The 24,587-nt window shown below is 32.3% G+C and overlaps 1 protein-coding gene across 5 annotated transcripts; it reads right to left on the reverse strand.

The window, feature by feature from the left end:
* Positions 1–202: 202 nt before the first annotated feature.
* Positions 203–24,140, reverse strand: LOC134692674 (metalloreductase STEAP4-like). 5 transcript variants are annotated; one of them, XM_063553143.1, is made up of 3 exons: positions 24,050–24,140; positions 13,903–13,998; positions 203–1,942 (listed from the first exon to the last, which is right to left on the reverse strand). In XM_063553143.1, exon 3 carries the CDS (start codon positions 1,934–1,936, stop codon positions 422–424), a length of 1,515 nt encoding a protein of 504 aa, XP_063409213.1. In that variant the 5' UTR covers positions 1,937–1,942; positions 13,903–13,998; positions 24,050–24,140; the 3' UTR covers positions 203–421. The 5 variants fall into 5 exon arrangements, with proteins under 5 accessions (XP_063409213.1, XP_063409215.1, XP_063409214.1 ...); XM_063553145.1 differs by lacking the exons at positions 13,903–13,998; positions 24,050–24,140 and adding an exon at positions 4,773–4,892; XM_063553144.1 differs by lacking the exons at positions 13,903–13,998; positions 24,050–24,140 and adding an exon at positions 4,762–4,824.
* Between the last annotated feature and the right edge of the window lie 447 nt (positions 24,141–24,587).

A 24,587-nucleotide genomic window follows, 5' to 3' on the forward strand; every position in this document is an offset into this window, starting at 1 on the left:
TTGTAGCTGACTATGTGGTATGGGCATCGCTCATTGTTGAAGACCGTACGATGACTATAATTGTGAAGTGTTGTTTCATTGGCAATCATACCGCATCTTCTTTTTTATATGAGCTAGTTTGGATGCTTCCGATATATTACTATTTATTCATTTAGCTATAGATGCAAAGATTTTTCAATTAGAATAATAAAACCGATACATCTGATATACAAATATATTTTAAATTTAAATAAATACAGATGTACAAAGGACAATCGACATAGAATCGAAAACCTTTCGACACAAAAAGAACACATCGGACGCAGGGTCCAATTATTCAATTAAATAGATAATTTAAAGAATGATATTTACAATATTAAGTTAGCAGAGATGATGTGCGATGTGATAACTGTCTTATATATATATACATTTATTTTCGGCTTCAAACCAAATTGGTTGCTCCATTACATTGGCAATTGTCGATATCAGTGTCTTCCAAAGAAGCTTCGAAAGTTCGAAAACCACTTAGTTCTCTCTTTCCGTTTACGATCGGTTTGTATTTAGTATCCAGTATTGTTCCTTGAAATCCAGAACATTTAGCTTTACATCTTTTACTTGTTCGTTCCCATCCATGTCGTATTCTTTTCACATAACCACTTATAAAAGGCAAACTAAAACACAACTTAAGAAATAATGTTATCATAGGTAAAACTGAACTGAGAAATGTTATTGAGCGAAAAGTTTTAAGTGGACCGGCTTTTATCCAGTATGGAGATCCCATGACTACCACATGACAAAGCGACAATAAAAGTACACCATGGCCTAGTTTGGATTGAATGCATCTCCATTCTCTCCAATTCAACTGATCGCCTACGGATTTAATGGATGTTACGGCTAAGATACAAAGTCCAAGAAAAGCGATAATTCCAGCTAAACAAGCGGCTTCTCCTTTCCACGTCATCCAAGTCCTTATCGGGAAATGAAGATCACTTGTGATATTTTTCGGAACAACTATTTCCGTTTCATGATACCAAGACTTCAAATATGTTGGGCTCATGATAAGCACGGACATAATAACGTGCACAAAAGCTAGTGTGAATGCGATAAGGCCTAGTTGTTTTCGCGTACGAAGCCACGTATCCAACCAACCTGGAAATCTGACATGTTTTGATCCATTATATATCTGAAATATTGCCGCTATAGAGCTGGGTAAATAAGTACAAGCCAGGATTGTAAAGGCTGTCATACACAATGGTTTGTTTGTTACTTTCACAAATATTTGTTCCCAGCTGTAGCTGGTTTTTTCAACAAAATAAATAAATATGGCATAAAGATACCATATAATAAATACTAGAAATGTAAAGCCAATTGGAAATTTCCATTCAGGAAATAATTGTAATGGCTTTTTTTCGATTTTTCTTGCATTCCACAAAACACCATAATCTTTCGGTGTAAATCCTAAATCTCGTGATAAATCAGCAACTGTATTCCTTGCAACAAAGTTATCACTTGCAATGTATACATTATGACTTCCGCCGGAAGTTTGACTTTCCATGTCGTATGCTGAAACTACATTGAAAGCTTTAACAACTAAAGAGTGCGAAAGTAATTTCTGAAGTTGTTCCGCATTAGAAGGACCCTTAGTGAGACATTTTTTGTTTGACACATCAATTATTATTTTGTCTTTTAACAGCTCTACAAACGGAGACAGCGTATCTCTCCAGTGTTTGTTGTGAATTGCTACAACTATCGTATTTGAATTTTTGATACATTCATCAACTGTTGTTATACTAATATTGCACCAACAGTCATGTGTATTAGAAACCATGCGTTCTGTTGGCTTTCTACTGCCAAGAATGACGTCATATCCGGACTGTAGAAGACGACATGCAAATGCTTGTGCAAAATTTCCGGTACCAATAATACCTATGGTTCGATGTTTACTTTCTTTGTTCATCGTTCGCTGAAAAATAAAATAAAAAAAATGTCAAAACGATGTATCAAAGAAAATTAAGTAATTCAATTTTAAAACCGAGGGCAGTTATTCTAATGGCAAGTCTCATACCTATGAATACATAAACTCGTTTAAACAAAAATATACACATTTTCAAAACGCAGGAAATTGTTGAAAAAAGGAATCATATAAAAGCATAACTCTATGTTACAGTTATCAATATTTTCAATATATTATAAACTAGAAAAAAAGGAGTGACAAAAGTGTCCGCTTTCATGTTCAATACTCGAACAACCTAACATTACAGTTGGCTGATAAAGTGGCTGATGATCCAGGCAGATCTTGATCTAGTGGATAAAGAGAGTTATAGTATAGGCTAAGTCTCGGGACCGTCCAGGTGTGCAAAACACACCTTGTAAATTTGTGTAGGCACTTACCCTCAAAATAAAATCCAACACCAATATTCAAACACGCAAAAATGGCAAAGCTAACACCCAAATATAGCACAAAATAGACAAAGTAAACACCCAACTTCACACTAGACAGACAGAGTAAACACCTAAATATAGCACTAAAGAGACAAAGGAAACACACAACTTCACACTAAACAGACTGAGTAAACACAAAGATATAGCACTAAAGAGACAAAGTAAGCACAACACTTCACACTAGACAGAGTAAACACAAAGATATAGCACTAAAGAGACAAAGAAAGCACAACACTTCACACTAGACGGACTGATTAATTGATTGATTGATTGTTGGTTGCTTTACGCCTTCACACTAGACAGACAGAGTTTACATGTACATCCAAATATAGCATTAAAGAGACAAAGTAAACTCACAAATTCACACTAGACAGACTGAATAAACACCCAAATATAGCACTAAAGAGACAAGTAAACTCACAATTTTACACTAGACAGACTGAGTAAACACACAAATATAGCACTAAAGAGACAGAGTGAACACACAACTTCACACTAGACAGAGTAAACACATATATAGCACTAAAGAAACAAAGTAAACACACAACTTCACACTAGACAGACTGAGTAAACACACTGCTATAGCACTAAAGAAACAAAGTTAACTAACAAATACACTCTACATGGACAGACAGAGTACATAGATGTAGCACTAGACAAAACAAGTAAACACACAAATATAGCACAAGCCAGACAAAATAACACCACAAAGTAACACACGATACTCAGAGTAAACACCAACATAACACTATACAAAGTAAACACAAATTAACACTATAGATATGGAAAGTAAACGCACATATAAACACGCTGACATTCAACGTAAACACACACATTAATACAATATACACATAGTTAATACCTAAATAACACTTAACAGCCAAAACAAACATCCAAATTACTAGTTACAATAGACCGACATAGAAAACACATACTTAAACAATATATAAACAAAATAAACATCCAAATTAACACATAAATAACATTATAGTTTATAGACATACAAATTTTAGGTAGCAACCATTTGATTTTCTGTGGGGGGAGGGTGTGGGACTATGGACTTCTTTTGAAAAAAAAGTTTGGTTCCAGTTTTTTGAGAAAAAAATAATTTTGTTTTTGCCACTATATGTAATGCTAAAATTGTAAGAAAACAATTATTTTCAACTTGTCGCCAAAAAACACAGGCGAAAAAAAAAGTTTGTCCGAGAAAAAAATCTACAGCGGCACTTACCCCCACCCCCACGAGAAAATGAGATCGTTGCAGCCTCAGTTAAATTTGGGATGATGGTAAATGAGACCAATATCCACCTTTAAAATAGTTCAAATGTAGTGGATGTAAAGCAGTTATGGCAACCTTATGGTATTCAACAATGATACCGTACCGTATAATCAACTCTATATCTCCATAAAAATACAGGATACTTATGGGGAATTTTCTCGAGACAATTCACACGAGAACAATTGACGGTTGAATGACACAGGACTGCTCTAGTATGTTTGTCTATTTCCCGTGTCCTTGGGGTAAAATATTATCTTTAAGATCTTTTAAGACTTATGCAGTGGTCCTTCAAAATTAACGACACTTACATTGATGTTGTTTCAAAATAGAAGTAAAATATGAAGAATATCAAATCGACATGAAATATAAAAAAAGCAATATAAAGAATTAATAGCGGAGAACATAGATTATTAGATGATTTAATTTAACTGGTTTTGTTTTAAAGTTGCACTGTTAAAGAGAAAACACTCGAGAGTTTTAAAAGTACAAAAACAAAACTGTACCTCATGAACTTGTTTCCTTCTTAATCCCAAAATAGTCTCAATAAATTATTGTAACTTTAAACGGAAATACTTGTCATGCAAAACACTCTTAAAAGATGTAATTTGACGGAAAAGTTTCTTCGTTTTAATACATTACTACAGTTATTTTACAGATATTGTGTGCATGCTTGATATATTTTCCCAGATGTTAAAACATGTTCAGAAAACTTTGATTGACATTTATGACGATATTAAGAAATACACATTAATACGTAGGCTACATTACAGAATCATTACATATCACACGTAAACCCATTCGTCAATACTAATATTGAATCGTGTGGCCTGAAGGAGTGGTATATAACTTTTTAAATACGCACATTACACTTTTAATTTTATCTTGTTTATTATGGATGAAGGACTTGGGTTTACTTATAATTATAAGATAAATAAATACTGTGACGAATTAATGAAAAAAACAGGTAGACCGAAAATGACATGTCTCAATAATAAAATGACTACCGGTATTTTACCTGTTATTATATTATGTAAATCAATCGTATTTTTGCTAATGCTAACATTTTACTTACTGTTTTAAATACATGGAAACAGAGGAATTTCCCTGCTCATTTGTGAATAAGGACCAAATTTACATAAAATGTATTAACACAGCAGAGCCACTTAAAACTAAAGAAATGTCCTTCAGTCCTTATTTATATTCGTTGAATCACAGACAAGTGTGTACCCTAAGGTTCTAACAATTTAATGTCTTATTTCTGATAAGATCACAAAGTTATTTAAGGCCTGAAGAAGATGTTCATTGTTTGAAATTTTTGATTATTTATTTTAAACATGTATATAACATGTATAACATATTTTAGCAGTACATCTTTAACCAAAACTAAATATTTATGCAGGTAGAAGAAATGTAAATTAAACAAAAGTTTGTATCTAAACGACTTCAACAAAAAAAAGGTTCATTTTGAGTTCATAAAATATGTTTATTTATTTTTTATTCTAAGTACACATGCATGTATATGATATCGACACTTTTGAATTAAATTTATATTCCAATTTGAAAATTTGAAATTTTTATTCCTTGAGTGAGACAAAAGAGGGGCGAAAGATACCAAGGGGACAGTCAAACTCGTAGATCGAAATAAATTGACATGTCATTGGCTAAAAAAAGAAAAAGATAAACAGACAAATATATATAATAGTACACAAGACACAACATAGAAAACTAAAGACTAAGCAACACGAACCCCACATTTAAAAATACTTTTCCCATATTTACTATAATCTATGTTCTTTACAAACTTCTGATTTTTAGTCCAGTTAAACGATAAACATTGTCTTCTCGTTCTAACCAAGGAGGTTATATCATATTATATAATATAACCTCCTTGTTCTAACTATGCAAATAAAAAGTAAAATAGGCAGACACAATGCATTTTACAGTTAATGGTGATTAATATCAGAAATTCGGAAACCAGAGCGTATCAACTGTTTTTACCGGAATTATGTCCTTTAAAAGTATAAAGGATATTAAAAATTGCATTTTTATCAATACGTTGCCTTTATTTCTTGTATGTACAGGTAATGTATGAGAATGTTTAAACGAACAACAAGATTTATTAGAGTTATTGCTCTTAGACAGAAAAAATATGTGCAATGACAAAGAACATTGGAACGATGTGCCTTTTTAATTTGAATATCAACATGATGCAAGCCAAACTGCCATTTAACTGCGCTTTTTCTTCAAATACAAATCTAAAAAAAACCAGTGTTTTAAAAACCCAAACTTGTATTAATTATATATTAGAAGATGTGGTTTGTCAGTATCAATAAGAAAAATGTCCATCCAAGTTACAATTTGTAAAAGTAAACCATTATAAGTCAAAGTACGGCCTTCAACCAGAGCCTTCACTCGTACCGAACAGAATACTGTAAAGTCCGTCGTTTTAAAATCAAACTTGATGTACAAATGGTACTATAGGGTATGTTCGTTCGTAAAATTTTATGATTTCAATTATATGACTGAGTTCATTCTAATCCAGAATAGTTTATAATTAAACACACTATAAAACGTTTGTCCTTAACAGCGATTTCGACATCATTAAAATGACATCTGATTTAGCTATTTTTCCAATTGTCTAATTTCTTTTTTTCAGCAGTAATAAACTCTCTGTGTGTATAGAATATTTATTCAAACAAGGGAAAATATGATGACATTGTTTATAACAAACGTAGTACCCGGCCACGTCCATTTGTATTTTTATCCATCTGATGAGTTAAGCCTTTTTCAACTGATTTTTATAATTCTTTCTTATGTTGTACTGTTATACCACTGTCCCAGGTTAGGGGAGGGTTGGGATCCCGCTAACATGTCTAACCCCGCAACATTATTTATGTATGTGCCTGTCCCAAATCAGGAGCCTGTAATTCAGTGGTTGTCGTTTGTTTATGTGTTACATATTTGTTTTCGTTAATTTTTTTACATAGATAAGGCCGTTAGTTTTCTCGTTTGAATTGTTTTACATTGTCTTATCGGGGCCTTTTATAGCTGACTATGCGGTATGAGCTTTGCTCATTGTTGAAGGCCGTACGGTGACCTACAGTTGTTAATGTCTGTGTCATTTTTGGTCTTTTGGGGATAGTTGTCTCATTGGCAATCATACCACATCTTCTTTTTTATAGTGTCTGTTAAGCAGAACAAGTGCATGTTCACAAAGAACCAACACTTCATTAGTTTTTTCCTGTCACCATTGCGAATGTGTTGACTTGTCCTCTTAACACAATAGCGATATGTTTTCACGTCCTAAAATCTTTTCAGTAATACCAGAATAATGGGTCAAATCTATAATTATACCGATTATGTCATATTCCCGAATCCCGACTGTGATTTTTTGACTCAGTAATGATTTACTTAGGCTTTTCTACCTCAGGCATAGATTACCTTAGCTGTATTTGGCAAAACTTTTCGGAATTTTGGTCCTCAATGCTCTTCAACTTCGTACTTTATTTGGCCTTTTTAACTTTTTTGATTCAAGCGTCACTGATAAGTCTTTTGTAGACGAAACGCGCGTCTGGCGTATACACTAAATTTAGTCCTGGTATATATGATGCGTTTATTTACATGGCGGAGAATGCATGCATGTCATAAGATTCATAACCTGTCGACACAACTAGTATCGCCCCTTTTGGAATTCATTTGATTCCTTCAGGTTTTTTTTTTTGTTGCTTTGGTTGTATCTTCTAAATTGATTTTTTTAGTTTTGAACATCGATAAAATTACTGATGCTTAAATTCGAGTGTTGAATAAATTCACAATATTCACAATACCAGGGCTTTTAAAAAAAACTTTGTTGACTTTGTTTATTGTGACCTCTCTCTGGTTGTGTTTATGTGGTTTAAACTGTTGTCGTTTAGAGTTATGGTTAATATTTTCCTTATTTGCAACCATATTAAATATTATTTTTATATTCTAATTCCATACAGATACATAGAAACAAATAGGTGATAATACGACCAGTCGAAATCAAGTTCGGAAATAGTATCGTTTACTACTAATTATATGGACATATGGTATAAATAACAGTAATTAATTTAAAAATAAAATGATTTACCTGAATTTGCCAAAAAGGCAGGAGGATTAAAAGACCAGGAGGGTCAATCTAAATGTTCTTTCCTAAATTATTGTGCATTGCTATCTGGAATTTACATTACGTTATGTAAGTCTTACAATAGCCTACCCTACTATCCACTTTGTGTTTAAAAACAGACTGATTTAATGTTATTATCATAGATTGTGTAAAAAATAAAAAAAGTGACTTCTAAAAATACGAAATATATATTTATCCAGGGGATGCGTTAATTATAACACACTGTCTCCAGGGGATGTGTTTATTATAACACATTTAACTATTGTTTTTGCATCATAGAAAGGTCAGCAAGGAAAGCTACTTGATGTTAATCTAATCTCATCTGTCGTGCTAATTAAAAACATTGAAGAAAAGACAGACTGGGTCAAATGGAATATATCTATAATCATTTGTCACTTTCATGGATAACTGTCAACAAAGTCTTAATGGTTACAGTTAACCCTTTGAAGTAGTCATTTCAGATTGGTGTAAAATAGTTGTCTGTATAATATAAACATTACTGACATTTTTTTTTCTATTAATCAAGTATTCACCAATCCACTTGGTAATAAAGTATTTTCATGTAAGTTAACAAAAAGGACATTAAAGCTGCCCGGGTAATAAATTAATCAAACCTGCAATTCAATGGTACATAAATACGTAATTGATCTTGTGTCTGTTAACCTATTGTTTAATGTTAATTAAATTTAACAAATCTTACACCACGAAAACTATACATAAACAGTTAATGATACATCTTTTGAATTTTAGAAAAAAAGATAAACATTCCCGTTTGAATGATTTTACGTTACTATTTTTTGGTGCCCTTTATAGCTTGCTGTTCGGTGCGAGCCAAGGCTCCGTGCTGAAGACCGTATCTCAATCTATGATGGTTTACTTTTATAAATTGTTATTTCCATGGAGAGTTGTCACATTGGCACTCATACCACATCTTCTTATATCTATTTTGTGGAGAGTTATCTTATTGGCATCTTTTTTTAAAAATATAAAACCTATACATAATAGAATGTTATTAATATGAACTAAAAAAAAATGTATAGTATCTTCTCGACAAGGTGGATGCTACCTCGACAATATGGATGTTACCTCGACAAGGTGGATGTTACCTCGACAAGGTGGATGCTACCTCGACAAGGTGAATGTTACCTCAACATGGTGGGTGTTATCTAGACAAGGTGGATGTAACCTCGACAAGGTGGATGTAACCTTGACAAGGTGGATGTAACCTTGACAAGGTGGATGTTACCTTGACAAGGTGGATGTAACCTCGACAAGATGGATGTTACCTCGACAAGTTGGACTTAACCTCGACAAGGTGGATGTTTCCTCGACAAGTTGGACGTAACCTCGATAAGGTAGATGTTACCTCGACAAGTTGGACTTAACCTCGACAAGGTGGATGTTACCTCGACAAGTTGGACTTAACCTCGACAAGGTGGATGTTTCCTCAACAAGGTGAATGTAACCTCTACAAGGTGGATGTTAACTCGACAAGGTGGTTGTTACCTCGACAAGGTGGATGTTACCTCGACAAGGTGGATGTTACCTCGACAAGGTTGATATAACCTCGACAAGGTGGATGTAACCTCGACAAGGTGAATGTTACCTCGACAAGGTGTCTGTCACCTCGATAAGGTGGAAGTTACCTCGACAAGGTGAATGTAACCTATACAAGGTGGATGTAACCTCGACAAGGGGAATGTTACCTCGACAAGGTGGATGTTACCTCGAAAAGGTGGATGTTATCTCGACAAGGTGAATGTAACCTCTACAAGGTGGATGTAACCTCGACAAGGTGAATGTTACCTCGACAAGGTGGATGTTACCTCGAAAAGGTGGATGTTACCTCGACAAGGTGAATGTAACCTCTACAAGGTGGATGTAACCTCGACAAGGTGAATGTAACCTCGAAAAGGTGAATGTTACCTCGACAAGGTGAATGTTACCTCGACAAGGTGGATGTTATCTCGACAAGGTGAATGTAACCTCGACAAGGTGAATGTTACCTCGACAAGGTGGATGTTACCTCGACAAGGTGTCTGTTACCTCGATAAGGTGGTTGTTACCTCGACAAGGTGAATGTTACCTCTACAAGGTGAATGTTACCTCTACAAGGTGGATGTAACCTCGACAAGGTTAATGTAACTTCGACAAGGTTGATGCTACCTCGATGATGTGGGTGTTACCTCGACAAGGTTGGTGTTACCTCGACAAGGTGAATGTTACCTCGACAAGGTTAATGTAACAACGGGCAAGGTGAATGTTACCTCGACAAGGTTGATGCTACCTCGACAAGGTGGATGCTACCTCGATGATGTGGGTCTTACCTCGACAAGGTGGGTGTTACCTCGACAAGGTTGGTGTTACCTCGACAAGGTGGGTGTTACCTCGACAAGGTGAATGTAACAACGGGCAAGCTGAATGTTACCTCGACAAGGTTGATGCTACCTCGACAAGGTGGATGCTACCTCGATGATGTGGGTGTTACCTCGACAAGGTGGTTGTTACCTCGACAAGGTGGATGTAGCTTCGAAAAGGTGGATGTAACCTCGACAAGGTGGATGCTACCTCGATGATTTGGGTGTTACCTCGACAAGGTGGATGTTACCTCGACAAGGTGTCTGTTACCTCGATAAGGTGGATGTTACCTCGACAAGGTGAATGTTACCTCTACAAGGTGGATGTAACCTCAACAAGGTGGATGTAACCTCGACAAGGTTGATGCTACCTCGATGATGTGGGTGTTACCTCGACAAGGTGGATGTTACCTCGACAAAGTTTGTTACCTCGACAATATGGATGTTACCTCGACAAGGTGGGTGTAACTTCAACGAGATAGATGTAACCAATTCAAAAGTAAAGATGAGAATGAAGCAGTACGTGACAATGCAATGATCATATTAGACATATACAGTCAGATTGATATCAATTAATATTTTTAGATTTAAATTTTTGTTTGGTACCTTAATTTGTATGTTTTAATTAATTGATGAAAAATGAGCATCGCTTAACTACCTCTGTTTAATTTTGTTTAAGACCTTATATATTTTTGCTGAATGATGATTTTATCTTAGCAAATGCTCAACCTGAAACCTTACCGCTTACGTATTTGTTATATGGTTATTCGTCAGCGATGATTGCAATGTACGTTATAACATATAAACATTATTGGAAAGCAATTTTCTTCATTAAATATTGTATGTGGGAAGTTAAGAGATGACGTATGAACGAGTACGATACCTGAGATGTTCGTATCAAAAGGTCTTTACACATTCTAAAACCTTTTCTACGTCAAATACCTGTTGTGTGAAATAAAATATGTCATCTGAATATAAGAATCATATCTGAAATTACAATAATATTTGTTTATAGATTAACAATTTAATTTTTCAAATATATAATTAAATGTTGATATCAGTGATATTACAAATAATTGCTTTCCTAAGATTTAAATTTTAAATTGGAATTTATTGATGAAAACGTGTGAAACCCAACCCTTTTCGAAACTTTTAAATATAAATTCATCCGTAAACACAGATATTATAGCTAAACTGAATGATTAAATCAATGGATCAATATATACACATGTATTCAAACAAAACCAAAAGATGGGCAATAATATCCAATTGACATTCGAACTCATATGTCGAAAAAAAAGACAACGCCATTGATAAAGAAAGAAAATATAAAAAATATAAAAAAACACAACATACGAAACTAAAGAGTGAATAGAACGAACCCCACCAAAATTTTAAAAGGATCTAAGTTGCTTCGGAATGGTTAGCAGATCCTGCTCAACCTGTAAATTTATTATCATAAATTCATTGTTGATAACATCATTTGAAGTTTCAAATTTCAGTATATTTTTTCTTTTACGAATAATTATGTGTTTAAACGCTTTTTGTTTTATTGAATCGCCCTTTACAATCATTGAACATTCAACGTTTTATCTTTATAAGTAAATTATGGAAATTATATAAGAATAAATTATCATACTGATTATCATACTGATATATATTTATAAATATAGAGATGTGGTGTGATTGTCAAATAAATATATCCACCAACGTTCAAATAAAATAGATGTAAGCAATTGCATGCACTCGTACAACAGGAGACAATGAGACCAACCTAATCTTATAGTGGGTACTAAAAGGCCTAGACATGAAAAATATAAAATAATGCAATTGAAAAAAAATAACTGTCTAACTGCCAAACATACATATGACCGACATGAACCAACAACAACCACTGAACTACATTGTGTTTTCTCTCTCAATATTATTATGTGTAGACAAGTGTAGTATATGTACTAAAATGGGAAAATGTAAAACATAAGATTATCAAGCTGCCATTTGAAAACAATTTTCAAAACAGAAAAATAGTGTGTTTGCTTTACAAACAGATTTTATTTAAAATTTATTTACAAAAAATATTGAAACTTCCTAAAAAGTGAGTTTCACTTTGGAAAATATTTTACTGTTTTGCTCAAACTCTTTACCTTTCTTGAAACCCGTGGCCAACAAATAATATTCGAACTTGACTAATAAAATCCAGAATTTGTGAATCATCAATTACTAGTATTATTAATAAAAAAGTCGCAACGCAAAACAGCCTGAACGCGTGAAATTTACAACTATACAAATTAAATGTGCAATACGAATTTGAAATCAAATTTACGTGAAGAACTCAGAAGATGGAATTCAGTCGGTAATTGATATGCATTTATTTTCTCTGAAATTGCTGCTAGTTCCAATTTTAGATTCTTTATAAAGATTCGATTGAGAAAATATATATTTACGTTACGTAATGGTATTTTTTTTAACAATAGTGTGAGTTTAATTGAGGTTATCATCGGAATCATCAATGAAAATAGACTAATCAAAGTTGAATGGTAAAAACAATTACACATGGGGAGCATTGCAAACCAAAATTTTGTTTTGGCGCCTTTGCTAGTACAGTTTGTATGTTTGCTTGATTGTTTTAGACAGTTGTAGTGTATGAATGTGATGTATGTTTACAGTTTTGACTGCTGGATCTCAATAATTATCATGTTTACTTATTATGTTAGTATGATCTGCTTACCAAATGCTTTTACTTTTTTTTGTTTGATAGCGTTATTTTTATCAGTTTTTTAAGGATTTTCCCTTTTTGAATTTTCCTTGGAGTTCAGTATCTTTCATTTCTTGCAAAAATGTCAGGAGTCAGAAAACCGTAGTTGCTTTATACTTTCACTATGTTATAAAAGAGGGACGTAAGATACCAGAGGGATAGTCAAACTCATATATTGAAAATAAGCTAACAACGCAATGGCTAAAAATAAAAGGACACATATAGACAAATAATAGTACAGAAGACACAACATAAAAAAACTAAAGACTAAGCAACACGAATCCAACCAAACACTGGGGGTCGATCTCAGGTGCTCCGGAAGGGAAAGGAGATCCTGGTCCACATTTAGTTTTGCTAACGATACGACTTACACCTGTCACAATGAATCGCTATATATCTATATTTATATTATATTTTTTCGGATTATATAACTGTCGGCAATTCACGGATGAATTCTCGATGAATAATAAGATTATGAATGGCTAGCTATATTTTTTTTGTAATTTAGATATTAGTTTTTGTATCTATTAAACAAAACAAAGGTCAAATCGGTGAACATGAATTTCACAGCCAATTCCCCTTTATCTCGAACTAAAATGTTAATTGTATTTATTTAATTAAAAAAAGGGTTAAGAATTTTAAGAGTAAACAAATAACTTGTTTATCAACTAATAACCGCTACCATACGCTGGTAGTCAAATATTTTCTTTCAAAGTAAACAAATCAGGATTTTAAAGTGCATATCCTTTACGATTCTATTAATCCTATTTATGTTAACATAACATATCATTGATATCGATTAAAAGTTTACATTACATTATGTTACATCGCTGTTACATTGACGTATATAATCCACGTCTTTGTTCAAGAAAAACAAATTTATTTCTTTATTATTCAAATTAATTATGTTGTAATGAATTAAACACTAACATAGCAAACTTACCTGAATGTATAACACCTTTTACTATCTTCCGTTATGAGAAAGAACTTTTAACCGGATTGCAACTGCCAATCAAAATTCAATTACTCCACTTCTAACCTGTAATTTAAGCAGCTTGATATCAGACAAGTTTGAATACATACAATATTTTATACAGTAATGATTGTGTCAACATTCGTTTGTTGTCATACCAAAGCAGATCATCAATTGTGTTTGAAATCCTTACATACATGTTTAAAATAAATTGACATGGATTTAATTTAAGTAGGGGATTTTATGGTACAGATGGTGATTCTTTTACGTTGCCATGTTTAGTCTTTAAGCGATAGATCATAGAATCCGATTAAATATTTTAGTAACTCTTTCTTAATACCAGTCACAACATAGAAAAGGAAAGTTCGAATATCAAACAAATGAGGTTGACTGAATGGTTTACCAATTAATATGAGTAATTGACCAAATAAAGCGATGACTACTGTAAATGTGCAATTGAATGCATATGACCATTTAATGAAGTTTTCGAATATGAATAGATGAGACTTTCTTCAATAGGTCAACTACCATCCAAAAACGTATTCAATTACGGACTTTACCAACAGTTAACTGTTTCAATTTTATATCGATCTTTGAATCTCACCCAAGTCAGAGTAGTTTGAACAATACCCGTTCTTTCTTACATTATGTTTACAATACAAATGTCCTTTAAAAGTCACAAATATGGAAGGACACCCAACCAGTGATAACAGTCAAACATGCATTCTTACAAAAAATGCTTTAAAGCATCTTAACAACCAAGTACGCGAATCAACTAAATTGTAATAAAAATAGTGTTATGATTGTTCTCTGCCAAATATATTCAGAGAAGACCATTACCAGTTAATGGCTAAACCAGGTTTAAGGAATAACAATGCTTTTTAGCTCACCTGGCCCAAAGGGCCAAGTGAGCTTTTCTCATCATATGGCGTCCGTCGTCCGTCGTCGTCCGTCGTCTGTCGTCGTTAACTTTTACAAAAATCTTCTCCCCTGAAACTACTGGGCCAAATCGAAACAAACTTGGCCACAATCATCATTAGGGTATCTATCCGGTGATCCGACCAACCAACCAAGATGGCCGCAATGGCTAAAAATAATTCATATAGGTAAAATGCAGTTTTTGGCTTATAACTCTAACACCAAAGCATTTAGAGCAAATCTGACGAGGGGTACGATTGTTAATCAGGTCAAGATCTATCTGCCCTGAAATTTTCAGATGAATTGGACAACTGGTTGTTGGGTTGCTGCCCCTGAAATGGTAATGTTAAGGAAATTTTGCTGTTTTTGGGTTATTATCTTGAATATCATTATAGATAGAGATAAACTGTAAACCGCAAAAATGTTCAGCAAAGTAAGATTTACAAATAATTCAACAAGACCAAAATGGTCAGTTGACCCCTTTAGGAGTTATTGCCCTTTACAGTCCATTTTTAACCATTTTTCGTAAATCTTAGTAATCTTTTACAAAAATCTTCTCCTCTGAAACTATTGGGCCAAATTAATCCAAACTTAGCCACAGTCATTATTGGGGTATCTAGTTTGAAAAATGTGTCCGATGACCCGGCCATCCAACCAAGATGGCCGCCTGTGCTTAAAATAGAACATAGGGGTAAAATGCAGTTTTTGGCTTATAACTCAAAAACCAAAGCATTTAGAGCAAATCTGACATGGGGTAACATTGTTTATCAGGTCAAGATCTATCAGGCCATAAATTTACCAGATGAATTGAACAACCCATTGTTGGGTTGCTGCCCCTAAATTGGTAATTTTAAGGAAATTTTGTTGTTTTTGGTTTTTATCTTGAATACTATTATAGATAGAGATAACCTGTAAACAGCAACAATGTTCAGCAAAGTAAGATTTACAAATAAGTCAACATGACTGAAATGGTCAATTAATCCCCTAAGGAGTTAATGTCCTTTATAGTCATTTTTTAACATTTTTCATTGGGCCAAGTTCATTATAGATAGAGATAATTGTAAGCAGCAAGAATGTTCAGTAAAGTAAGATGTACAAACACATCACCATCACCAAAACACAATTTTGTCATAAATCCATCTGCTCCTTTTGTTTAATATTCACATATACCAAGGTGAGCGACACAGGCTCTTTAGAGCCTCTAGTTTATTTAAAACTTTCAATAAAAGCATATCAAGAACAAACGTATCATGATAAGTTTTTTAATTCCTAGTTTCATTCAATATTATCAAATTAGAACTACCATAGTGTTAATTTGACAATTTCGTTTGATATAAATAAAATTTGATTTGTCGAATTTCAGTTTCGATGATGCAATGAATAATGCTTATGCATATGTAAAAACTATATACTGATTGTGTTATTTTTAGTTTATACATTTTTAACAAGTTAATCTTTTCGTGTTTCTTTTTTCATATTTCAATTTGACGATTATTACTGTAATTTAAATTTATCAAGCGTTGTAACTTAACTTATTCATGTAAATTTCACGAACTTGTTGTTGTAACACGTTTTATATATAAAAAAAAACATGATGATAACTGAATTTACTGTCTTAAATGTATTGTAAACAGAGGGTTAGTTTATTATGTCACACGCTATAGTACTGAAATAACTTTGTGATAAACCATAATCACAAGGTTTGTATCTAGTTATCTTATAACCGTTTTAAGACTGTACATTGTATATACGTTAATCATAAAAGAACGTGATATATTAGCATTAGAACATAATGACATTATATTTCATGAACTCTTTCTCTATAAAAATAACAGATTAAACTAGTTTGTTATATCGGTTGTTTTAAATGTCATCTACCAAAACAGATGCCTTTGAAAAATAAAACTGAAATTTAACAAAACTTGACCAGAGGTCTAAGTAGATTTGCATTCTATGACTTCAGACCAAAACTTTGATAATTATTTGTTGAATGGAAACAACTCTACTATCACAATATTGCAATTTAAAAGCGTAATGTTTTGAAAGACTAGATTTGAAAGATGTTTTAGGCTGGAAACATAGATATGCCCCGCCTACGTTAGTCTATAACCTATGTCGTATGAAGTTGAAGTGCATGTTTGTCACAGGTAAAACATTTGTTTTTAAAGTTTTTCGTGGTCATATCAATATTAAACTACGATCACATCATTATTTGGAAATTAACTGTTTCATTCATATATATTTATATATATGCCAAATTATAGAGATAATTTACGAAGCACGGAAATGTAGGAGAGGTGCATATTGTCCTACGGACATATATTGTTATTTTCCCTAGTGCCTCTACAAGTATATATACATAATTCAAAAACGCTATTTGGTTTTAACAGGAATCCAGTGCTTTCCCTATTTAGATTTAAAAAAAAGAAAATTGTGTCATTGCAATGTGATAACTACAATCGTGGTAAACTTGAATTTTAAAATTTTCTATAAGTAAGTGATAATATACTCACAAAAGAGGTACACGATATCAATGAACTAAAAAATAAAACACCACACGAAGATACCACGACAAAACTATTGCAAAAATGTAAAGAAAAAATAACGATGAAAAGAATATCAATACTTTACAAATTTCTTCGCACGATACTTAAGGTGGTATGGGTGTCTTCCTCCATCTTGGATTGTAAAATACAGAGAACCAAAGGTCCAGATTTTCTATCAAAGTAGCAAAAGTTGGTGCAGTTATGCAGATATTTAATGTGAATTCTTATTTAAATGAACCAATTTATAAGAATATAACTTATTAATATTAATATTTTTGCCAAAAAACTGAATTCAAATAGTTTGTGGGTGGGGGGTAAAATGCTGCAAGTTTTGTATAAATTGACATCGATTTAACCTATATCCTTATTGGTCAATCAATTTTTCCCAAATTAAGTTAAGAGTGGGGTAAAGGGGGGGGGGGGGGGGTCAGTAAAACAAACATATGATTTAAGTTGTTTATCCTTCATTGAACTTTTGATGTCGTCCCTTACTTTAACCAGCAAACCAATATCAACCCCATAATAAGAAATTTAAAAAAGTCACAAGCTCTCCATATCAACTTGGTGATATAACTCAGTTTCTAGGCGCTATAGAAAAGTACTTTTTCCTGGTATCTATGATGAGTTTATTTTATAGTAAAAATAGAAAGTGAACAATTGGAGAGTTCTTTAACGGTTCATATAGGAATACAGAATGGCTGTCGAAAACACTAAAAAAAATAAGATCCCTGTTTAAGATTTCATTACTTGTCATTTATGTTCTTGTTATGAGCGTATTTCGATTGTTGATATTTTCAACAAGGTAAATATTTCGAAAAAAAGTCCAAAAAGAGCAAAATGAACAGTGCAAAATGTATAATTACCTATTCCTTTAAATTATGGGTGTTTTTCTACAAAACTCAGTCAGATGGTAAATGACATCTAAACCACTATTCGGTAAAATTGTTATTTACAATTCATCAGTTATTTCATGTACTTGAGTGGAAGCTGAACATGCACTAGTTGTCATGAACATATTTGATATCTTCTTTAAATTTTACAATTTGAAGAAACAAATAATTATTCAATTTGGTAATAAGTCGTTACCAATTCTCGGATGTTAGATTTCAAAGCGCATATAACATATTGAAAAGTTTCCCTAGGTGTTTTATGTCAAAGACGTAAAGCATTCTGGTTTAATTATCATATTTACTGTTTAACGTGCTTATCATTGTAAAGTCACAACACGGAAGTATTTTGTTATAACCAGGAAACCATAAATCACATACTTGTTATGTCATGTAAATGCTTGAAACTTTACATGTCAATTTATTTTAAGTGTCACACATCATGTTAACGAATATTACACTCAGTTTGATACTGGTACAAATGTCTTAACAGTTTAAAAATAAATTGCATATGGCCTTATTCGATGTATGTATTTGAAGGAAAATTTCATTCAATTAATTCTATTTGGAACATTTGTAGCTTTTAACAATACGTTTTCAGTATGAACATTATAGAATTGCACTTTTGTCAAGACTGAAAATCCTAAAAACAAAGTTGGTCGATTTGTCGTTTAAATTTAGTATGAAAGAGGGAGAACGATACCAGAAGGATAATCAAATTCATAGATCGACCAGAAACTGACATTACCATGGCTAAAAAAGAAAATGAATAAACAGACAAATAATATTACGCAATACAAAACATAGAAAACTAAAGCCTTAGCAAAACGAACCCCACCAAAAACTGGGATCATCTCAGGTATTTCGGACGGATAAACAGATCTTTCACAATATATGACACCCATCGTGTTGCTTATGATATTATAAACCCGGTGCATAGTCTGATTCGGTAAGTTACATTTGTGAAAAGGGAAGGGGATTGTAGTTACGACATAAGGAACATATCTGATATCATCTGTGAAACGGTTATTCAACTCGTGATGGCATCTGTAAAATTTACGAATGGATGATTTCAACTTCACCATTCGGAACCCCCTTTTTGATAGCTGCTAGCAAAACATCTATCAAGGAAATCTTGAATCGGTTCAAAAACGTTTTGAATCGTTGGCTTTCAAAAGCATTCACAAACGAGCTAACTTGCGGAATGTTATTAAAGAATCACGATTCATTGACATTGATATCACACATTTACGTTCATATATATTGTGATATGTATTGGTAGGATTATTTGCAAAATGTCTAGATTTTAAAGAATCTTATACATAGAAAAGCTGTCTATTTTGTCCCTAGTTTTGCCAAAAAAAAATGTAATGGAAACAACACGTTTACAGATTATTTGCGTCCGAAAAAAGTAAAATCACAAAAAATACTGAATACGAAGCGCTTTTCTGGATTTACCTTCATCAGAAACGCTCAAAGTCAAATATTTATAATTTGAAGATGAATAAGTACCGAAACCGTTGAAAAGCTATTTGTAAAAGAAAACTAGAATAAATAGCCAAATGTATCTAAAGCCAACTTTGCCTGAGGGAGTTGAAACCTTAGTTTCTCAATAATTTCAAAATTTATGATCAGACAATTTTAATAAAGTGTGTTGAATCGTGACAGTATCGAAGTACTGGCTACTGAGCTAATGATACCCTTGGGGACTAATAGTCCACTAGCAGAGGTATCGACCCAGTAATGTTAAAAAATGGAAACACCCCGTTTGATAATTTATGCAAAGTTTGACATATTAACATCTGAATCGACAAGCCGTGTAAACTATTCCTGATATCAGACATTTGTATAAGTCTTATGAATATGTAAGTATCATAATCACTTTGAAACAGAAAGATTGACATAAATTCTGATTTCTTATTTTTCGTAGAAACTATGATAATTGACAGTGTACTAAAATATCATTTTTGATGTTTGTTTTCGTAAACAGATGTGAATATAACAAATACAGGGTTTTTTTCTCCATTCGTTTTTTTCAATATAGTTATATTTGAACATTCATTTTTTTTAATAAAACAAACATCTGTCTGGAAAAGCAGCCAAAATAGTATTGACCATCATTAATGACTCGAAAATTGAATTGCATCTGATTCTACTTTTTTTTCTGACATTCTAAAAAAGAAACGGTTATCCGAGCTAAACATACAACCTTAACCGAATAGCACCTGTTATGTTGTGGTATAAGGTATTGACTGTCCCTCTGGTATCTTTTCAAGTTATTTTTTCCTCTAAAATGGACACATTGATCATACAATCGTACTTCCAATAATTTCTCCATTTTTTTCAAATATTTGGTGGGGTTCGTGTCTTTATTTCGTATATTTAGTTTTAGATACGGCTCATGTCTTTTGATTAGTCTTTGTTTTTTGTCATGTCGTTATGAATTTGTGTTTTACTTATGATGCTATCTTCTGTCTCTCTTTTCCAATTATATGTCGTATTAATTCAAATAAGAGAAATTCGAGATTTTAAGAAGACCATTGACAAATTGAAATACAGATGAACATAAAAAACGACTTGAAATCCTGACAATTTTCGAGGAGCTAATACATTCTTTTCAACAATATTGAGCCGTTAAAATAAAATTTGATAGAATAAGCATAGTCGTCGAATATTATTGTTTTTTGTTAGAATACAACCACACCCAAGATTCTCCAAAAGGAAACGTAAAACTTATATTTACCGTTGTTGTTAGTTTCAGTTAAAACTTGATAAGCATGCACTTGAAACAGTCATTGTGTTTGACAGTATTCCCTATTTTATTTTATTTTTCAAAGTTAACGTTATCTCAATTATAAAATTTATTAAGTAGTTATGATTTTCATTTTGTTTGTACTTTTAAGAAAGAATCATAGACAAAGCACTTAAATCTGGGTGTTGTTTTTCAATGGATTGGATATTGATAATCCAGAGATTATAGAATGTTTCAGATGACTCACTGCCTTTACAAAAAAAAAACATGTTATATGATATACAGCCCTTGATTTTTTTTTATATCTAAGTAGCAGATACCTGACACAAAATCATACAGAATTTAATAAAAATAGAAAATTGTTAGTTAGTCTACAATACAATGATATACCTCTGGGAGTTGTAGTTTTGAGGCTCCCCATGGTTTCCAAGTAATCACATATCAATCACAAATGTTTTGCCAATATAATCACATAATCATTGTTTTTAAACAAGCTGGTCAAATAATGAAAAAAACGGCAATAAAATGAGATGTAACCTGGAGACTTCCAAGAGTTTGAAAAAACATAAGTAATTTGTTTGCCGCTATTGTCTAAATGACAAGAGATTCGTATGATGTAATTACATTCTTGCTCAATTTGCTAGAGCAAACACCATCCTAGTTGCAAGTTTGAAACTGACAATTAATACAATAAAATAGGGATTTATGTAAAATAAAAACAGACTATGACGGTCTTTGTTATATTCACTTATGAAATATAATATTTTATTGTATAGCAATATTATATTTCCCACAGAAAGTAACCAAAAGTTAGCGTGCAATAAATTACAATATTGCACTAGCGCAATAAATCTTCAAAATTCATGACGTCATCAACGACAAAATCTTAGTTTAAACCAATTTACTTTTAAATATTATATTGCTATACAATAAAAGGGTTATTGCATGGATATTGGGGATATTGTCCCTCGTAGAACATATATTGCACTCGCAAGCTCGTGCAATATAAAATTCTACTCGGGACAATATTCCCCAATATTCATGCAATAACCCTATATTATAAGACCTTTACTGTGCAATACATTAAAATTATATATACGTTTTATTACAACTTAGTTGTACTGCGATGACGTTAATTCAACTGAACTTTAAGAAAGTACACTAAGGACTTTTTAATACAATCTGCATGATCTAATAACAATAATGCGTTAACATTAAAATGTTACGTTTAGTCAATAAAATGTATATATATCCATACTACTGCAGTCTCTAAAGGATCAATAATAATTCAACATAAATATAGCCACTAATATATACACTTATACACTTTATGTATCTCTATTCAGCCTATCATTATTTTTCAGTAAAACACATAATTTATCCGCTTACATACGTTTTCAGTGCAACATTAAAATAATTATTGAGTCGCTTTATTTTTTATGCCAATATTTATATTGGATCTTTTACTTAGAATATAAATGCAGATTGGGGTTAGGTTAGGAGACAGGGTGTGCCCATCAATCCATTGCATATACCCCATTCATATTATTCCTGGGTGATATCAAACTGTCCCTAACGTAAAGTTTACAATGATAGACATCTTGGTTTGTACTTCATGAATATAATAAATTTACAGAGATGCATCGATACCATATACCTAGATAAAAACCGCTATTCGAAAGTCATAAATCGATTGAGAGAAAACAAATCCGGGTTACAAACCAAACCTGAGGTAAACACATCAACTACAAGTTAGAAGGAAATAACGAAACGACAGATACACTGAAGCGCAAGAAAAAAACCAAAAACAACAATGCAACACACACAGAAGGGAACTATAGTTCAATTCTGTGCCTTTTATATCTTACTAGGCTGCATGGACTTTGTTCATTGTTTAAGGCCGTATATTGACCTATAATTAATTTTTGTGTCAATTTGGTCTATTGTGGACAGTTGTCTCATTGGCAATCATACCACATATTCTTTTTTAAATCCGATAACAATTGCCATTAGTATAATCTTTATCCTTACGTCAAGCTTAATTATTTTGCATTTTGTATGGTCGTCTTCTTGTGATACCTTTGTTGAGTAAATGTTTTAATTAAAGTGAGTTGAGAATCAGATCCAAGTTAGAATAAAAAATATTTCTTTGGTATTTTACTCTTTTTTTTTTATTAACATAAGAAATTAAGATACTGGACTTATAAATGAGTATTGCTTTACTATGATTTATATTAGTAGTTGCAATTACCAGAAAACACTTTAATTCTTTTAAAAAATGGACTAAGATAAATATGTATATTTATTTTGTAGAAAATAGAATGAGACATAAACAGATAACCTTTCATGTAAAGTGTGAATCAAAACAAAACATTTCAATTTCAGTCAAAACCTCGGTGTCATTTTTTTTCGGACTTTATATATTCCGCCCATTGCATCTAATTTCCTAAATGTTCTCATGTCTTTTGTTACATTGAATTTAATCGTCATATTTTGTTCTAAGTTGTTCCATGAAGAAAAGTATGAAACTAGATTTGAAATTCATGCAATAAAAAGGACCTGACAGTTTTTACACAACATATATTTATATAGATACAATGGAAGTTGTCTGAACATCACATATGAATGTTTTCTATCCAAAACTCCTTGTAATATTTCCAGTAGATATTGAACATATACTATAAATAAATCGTACTTCTCGAATGTTTATTTTAAAACTATTTCATAAATGTAAAACATTCATGATTATTCTATCTATGAGATTGGGACATATACTCGTCATTTTGTCTGTTATATAATTGTCTGATTGGCATTCATACCACATCTCTCATATTTATATGTATCATATCGTATTAACTAAAACTTTTAAAGTAACCAATTTCAAATTTTAAATCATATTATAAATCTTATCGGGTCTCGTCAATGTTCCAGTTCCAGCTTATTAATTAATATATACTAATTATCTCGTTATCTCATATTGTTCTAATATATATAAAATAAACATAACCACTTACCTGGATGCATAACACCTGTATTTTTTTTGTATTATAAGTTGTGAAAGTTCTTTTAACGGATTTTCCCTGTCAATCAAATTTCAATTGCTGGGTTTTAACCTGTAATTTAAACAGGTATACATCAGTCATGTTAGAGTGACACAAATTTAAAAAAATGAGGGAACGATTTTGTTTATAATTGGATTTGATTCCATGTTTTGATTAAACATATTGTTTTATGTCATAGTAATACATAAACTATAATAATGATGAATTAATATAAAAAGAAGATGTGGTGTGATTGCCAACGAGACAACTGTCCACAGGAGAACCAAATGACACAGAAATAGACAACTATAGGTCACCGTACGGCCGTCATCAATGAACAAAGCCCAGACCGCATAGTAAGCATTTTCAACTGATTTTTATAGTTGTTATGTTGTACTGTTACACACTGTCTCATGTTAGGGGGTTGGTGGGTCGGGATCTCGCTAACATGTTTAACCCCGCCACATTCTGTATGTACAATACTATCCCAAGTCAGGAACCTGTAATTCAG

This window comes from Mytilus trossulus, chromosome 12 (genome assembly GCF_036588685.1).
Source record: "Mytilus trossulus isolate FHL-02 chromosome 12, PNRI_Mtr1.1.1.hap1, whole genome shotgun sequence".
NCBI lineage: Eukaryota > Metazoa > Mollusca > Bivalvia > Mytilida > Mytilidae > Mytilus > Mytilus trossulus.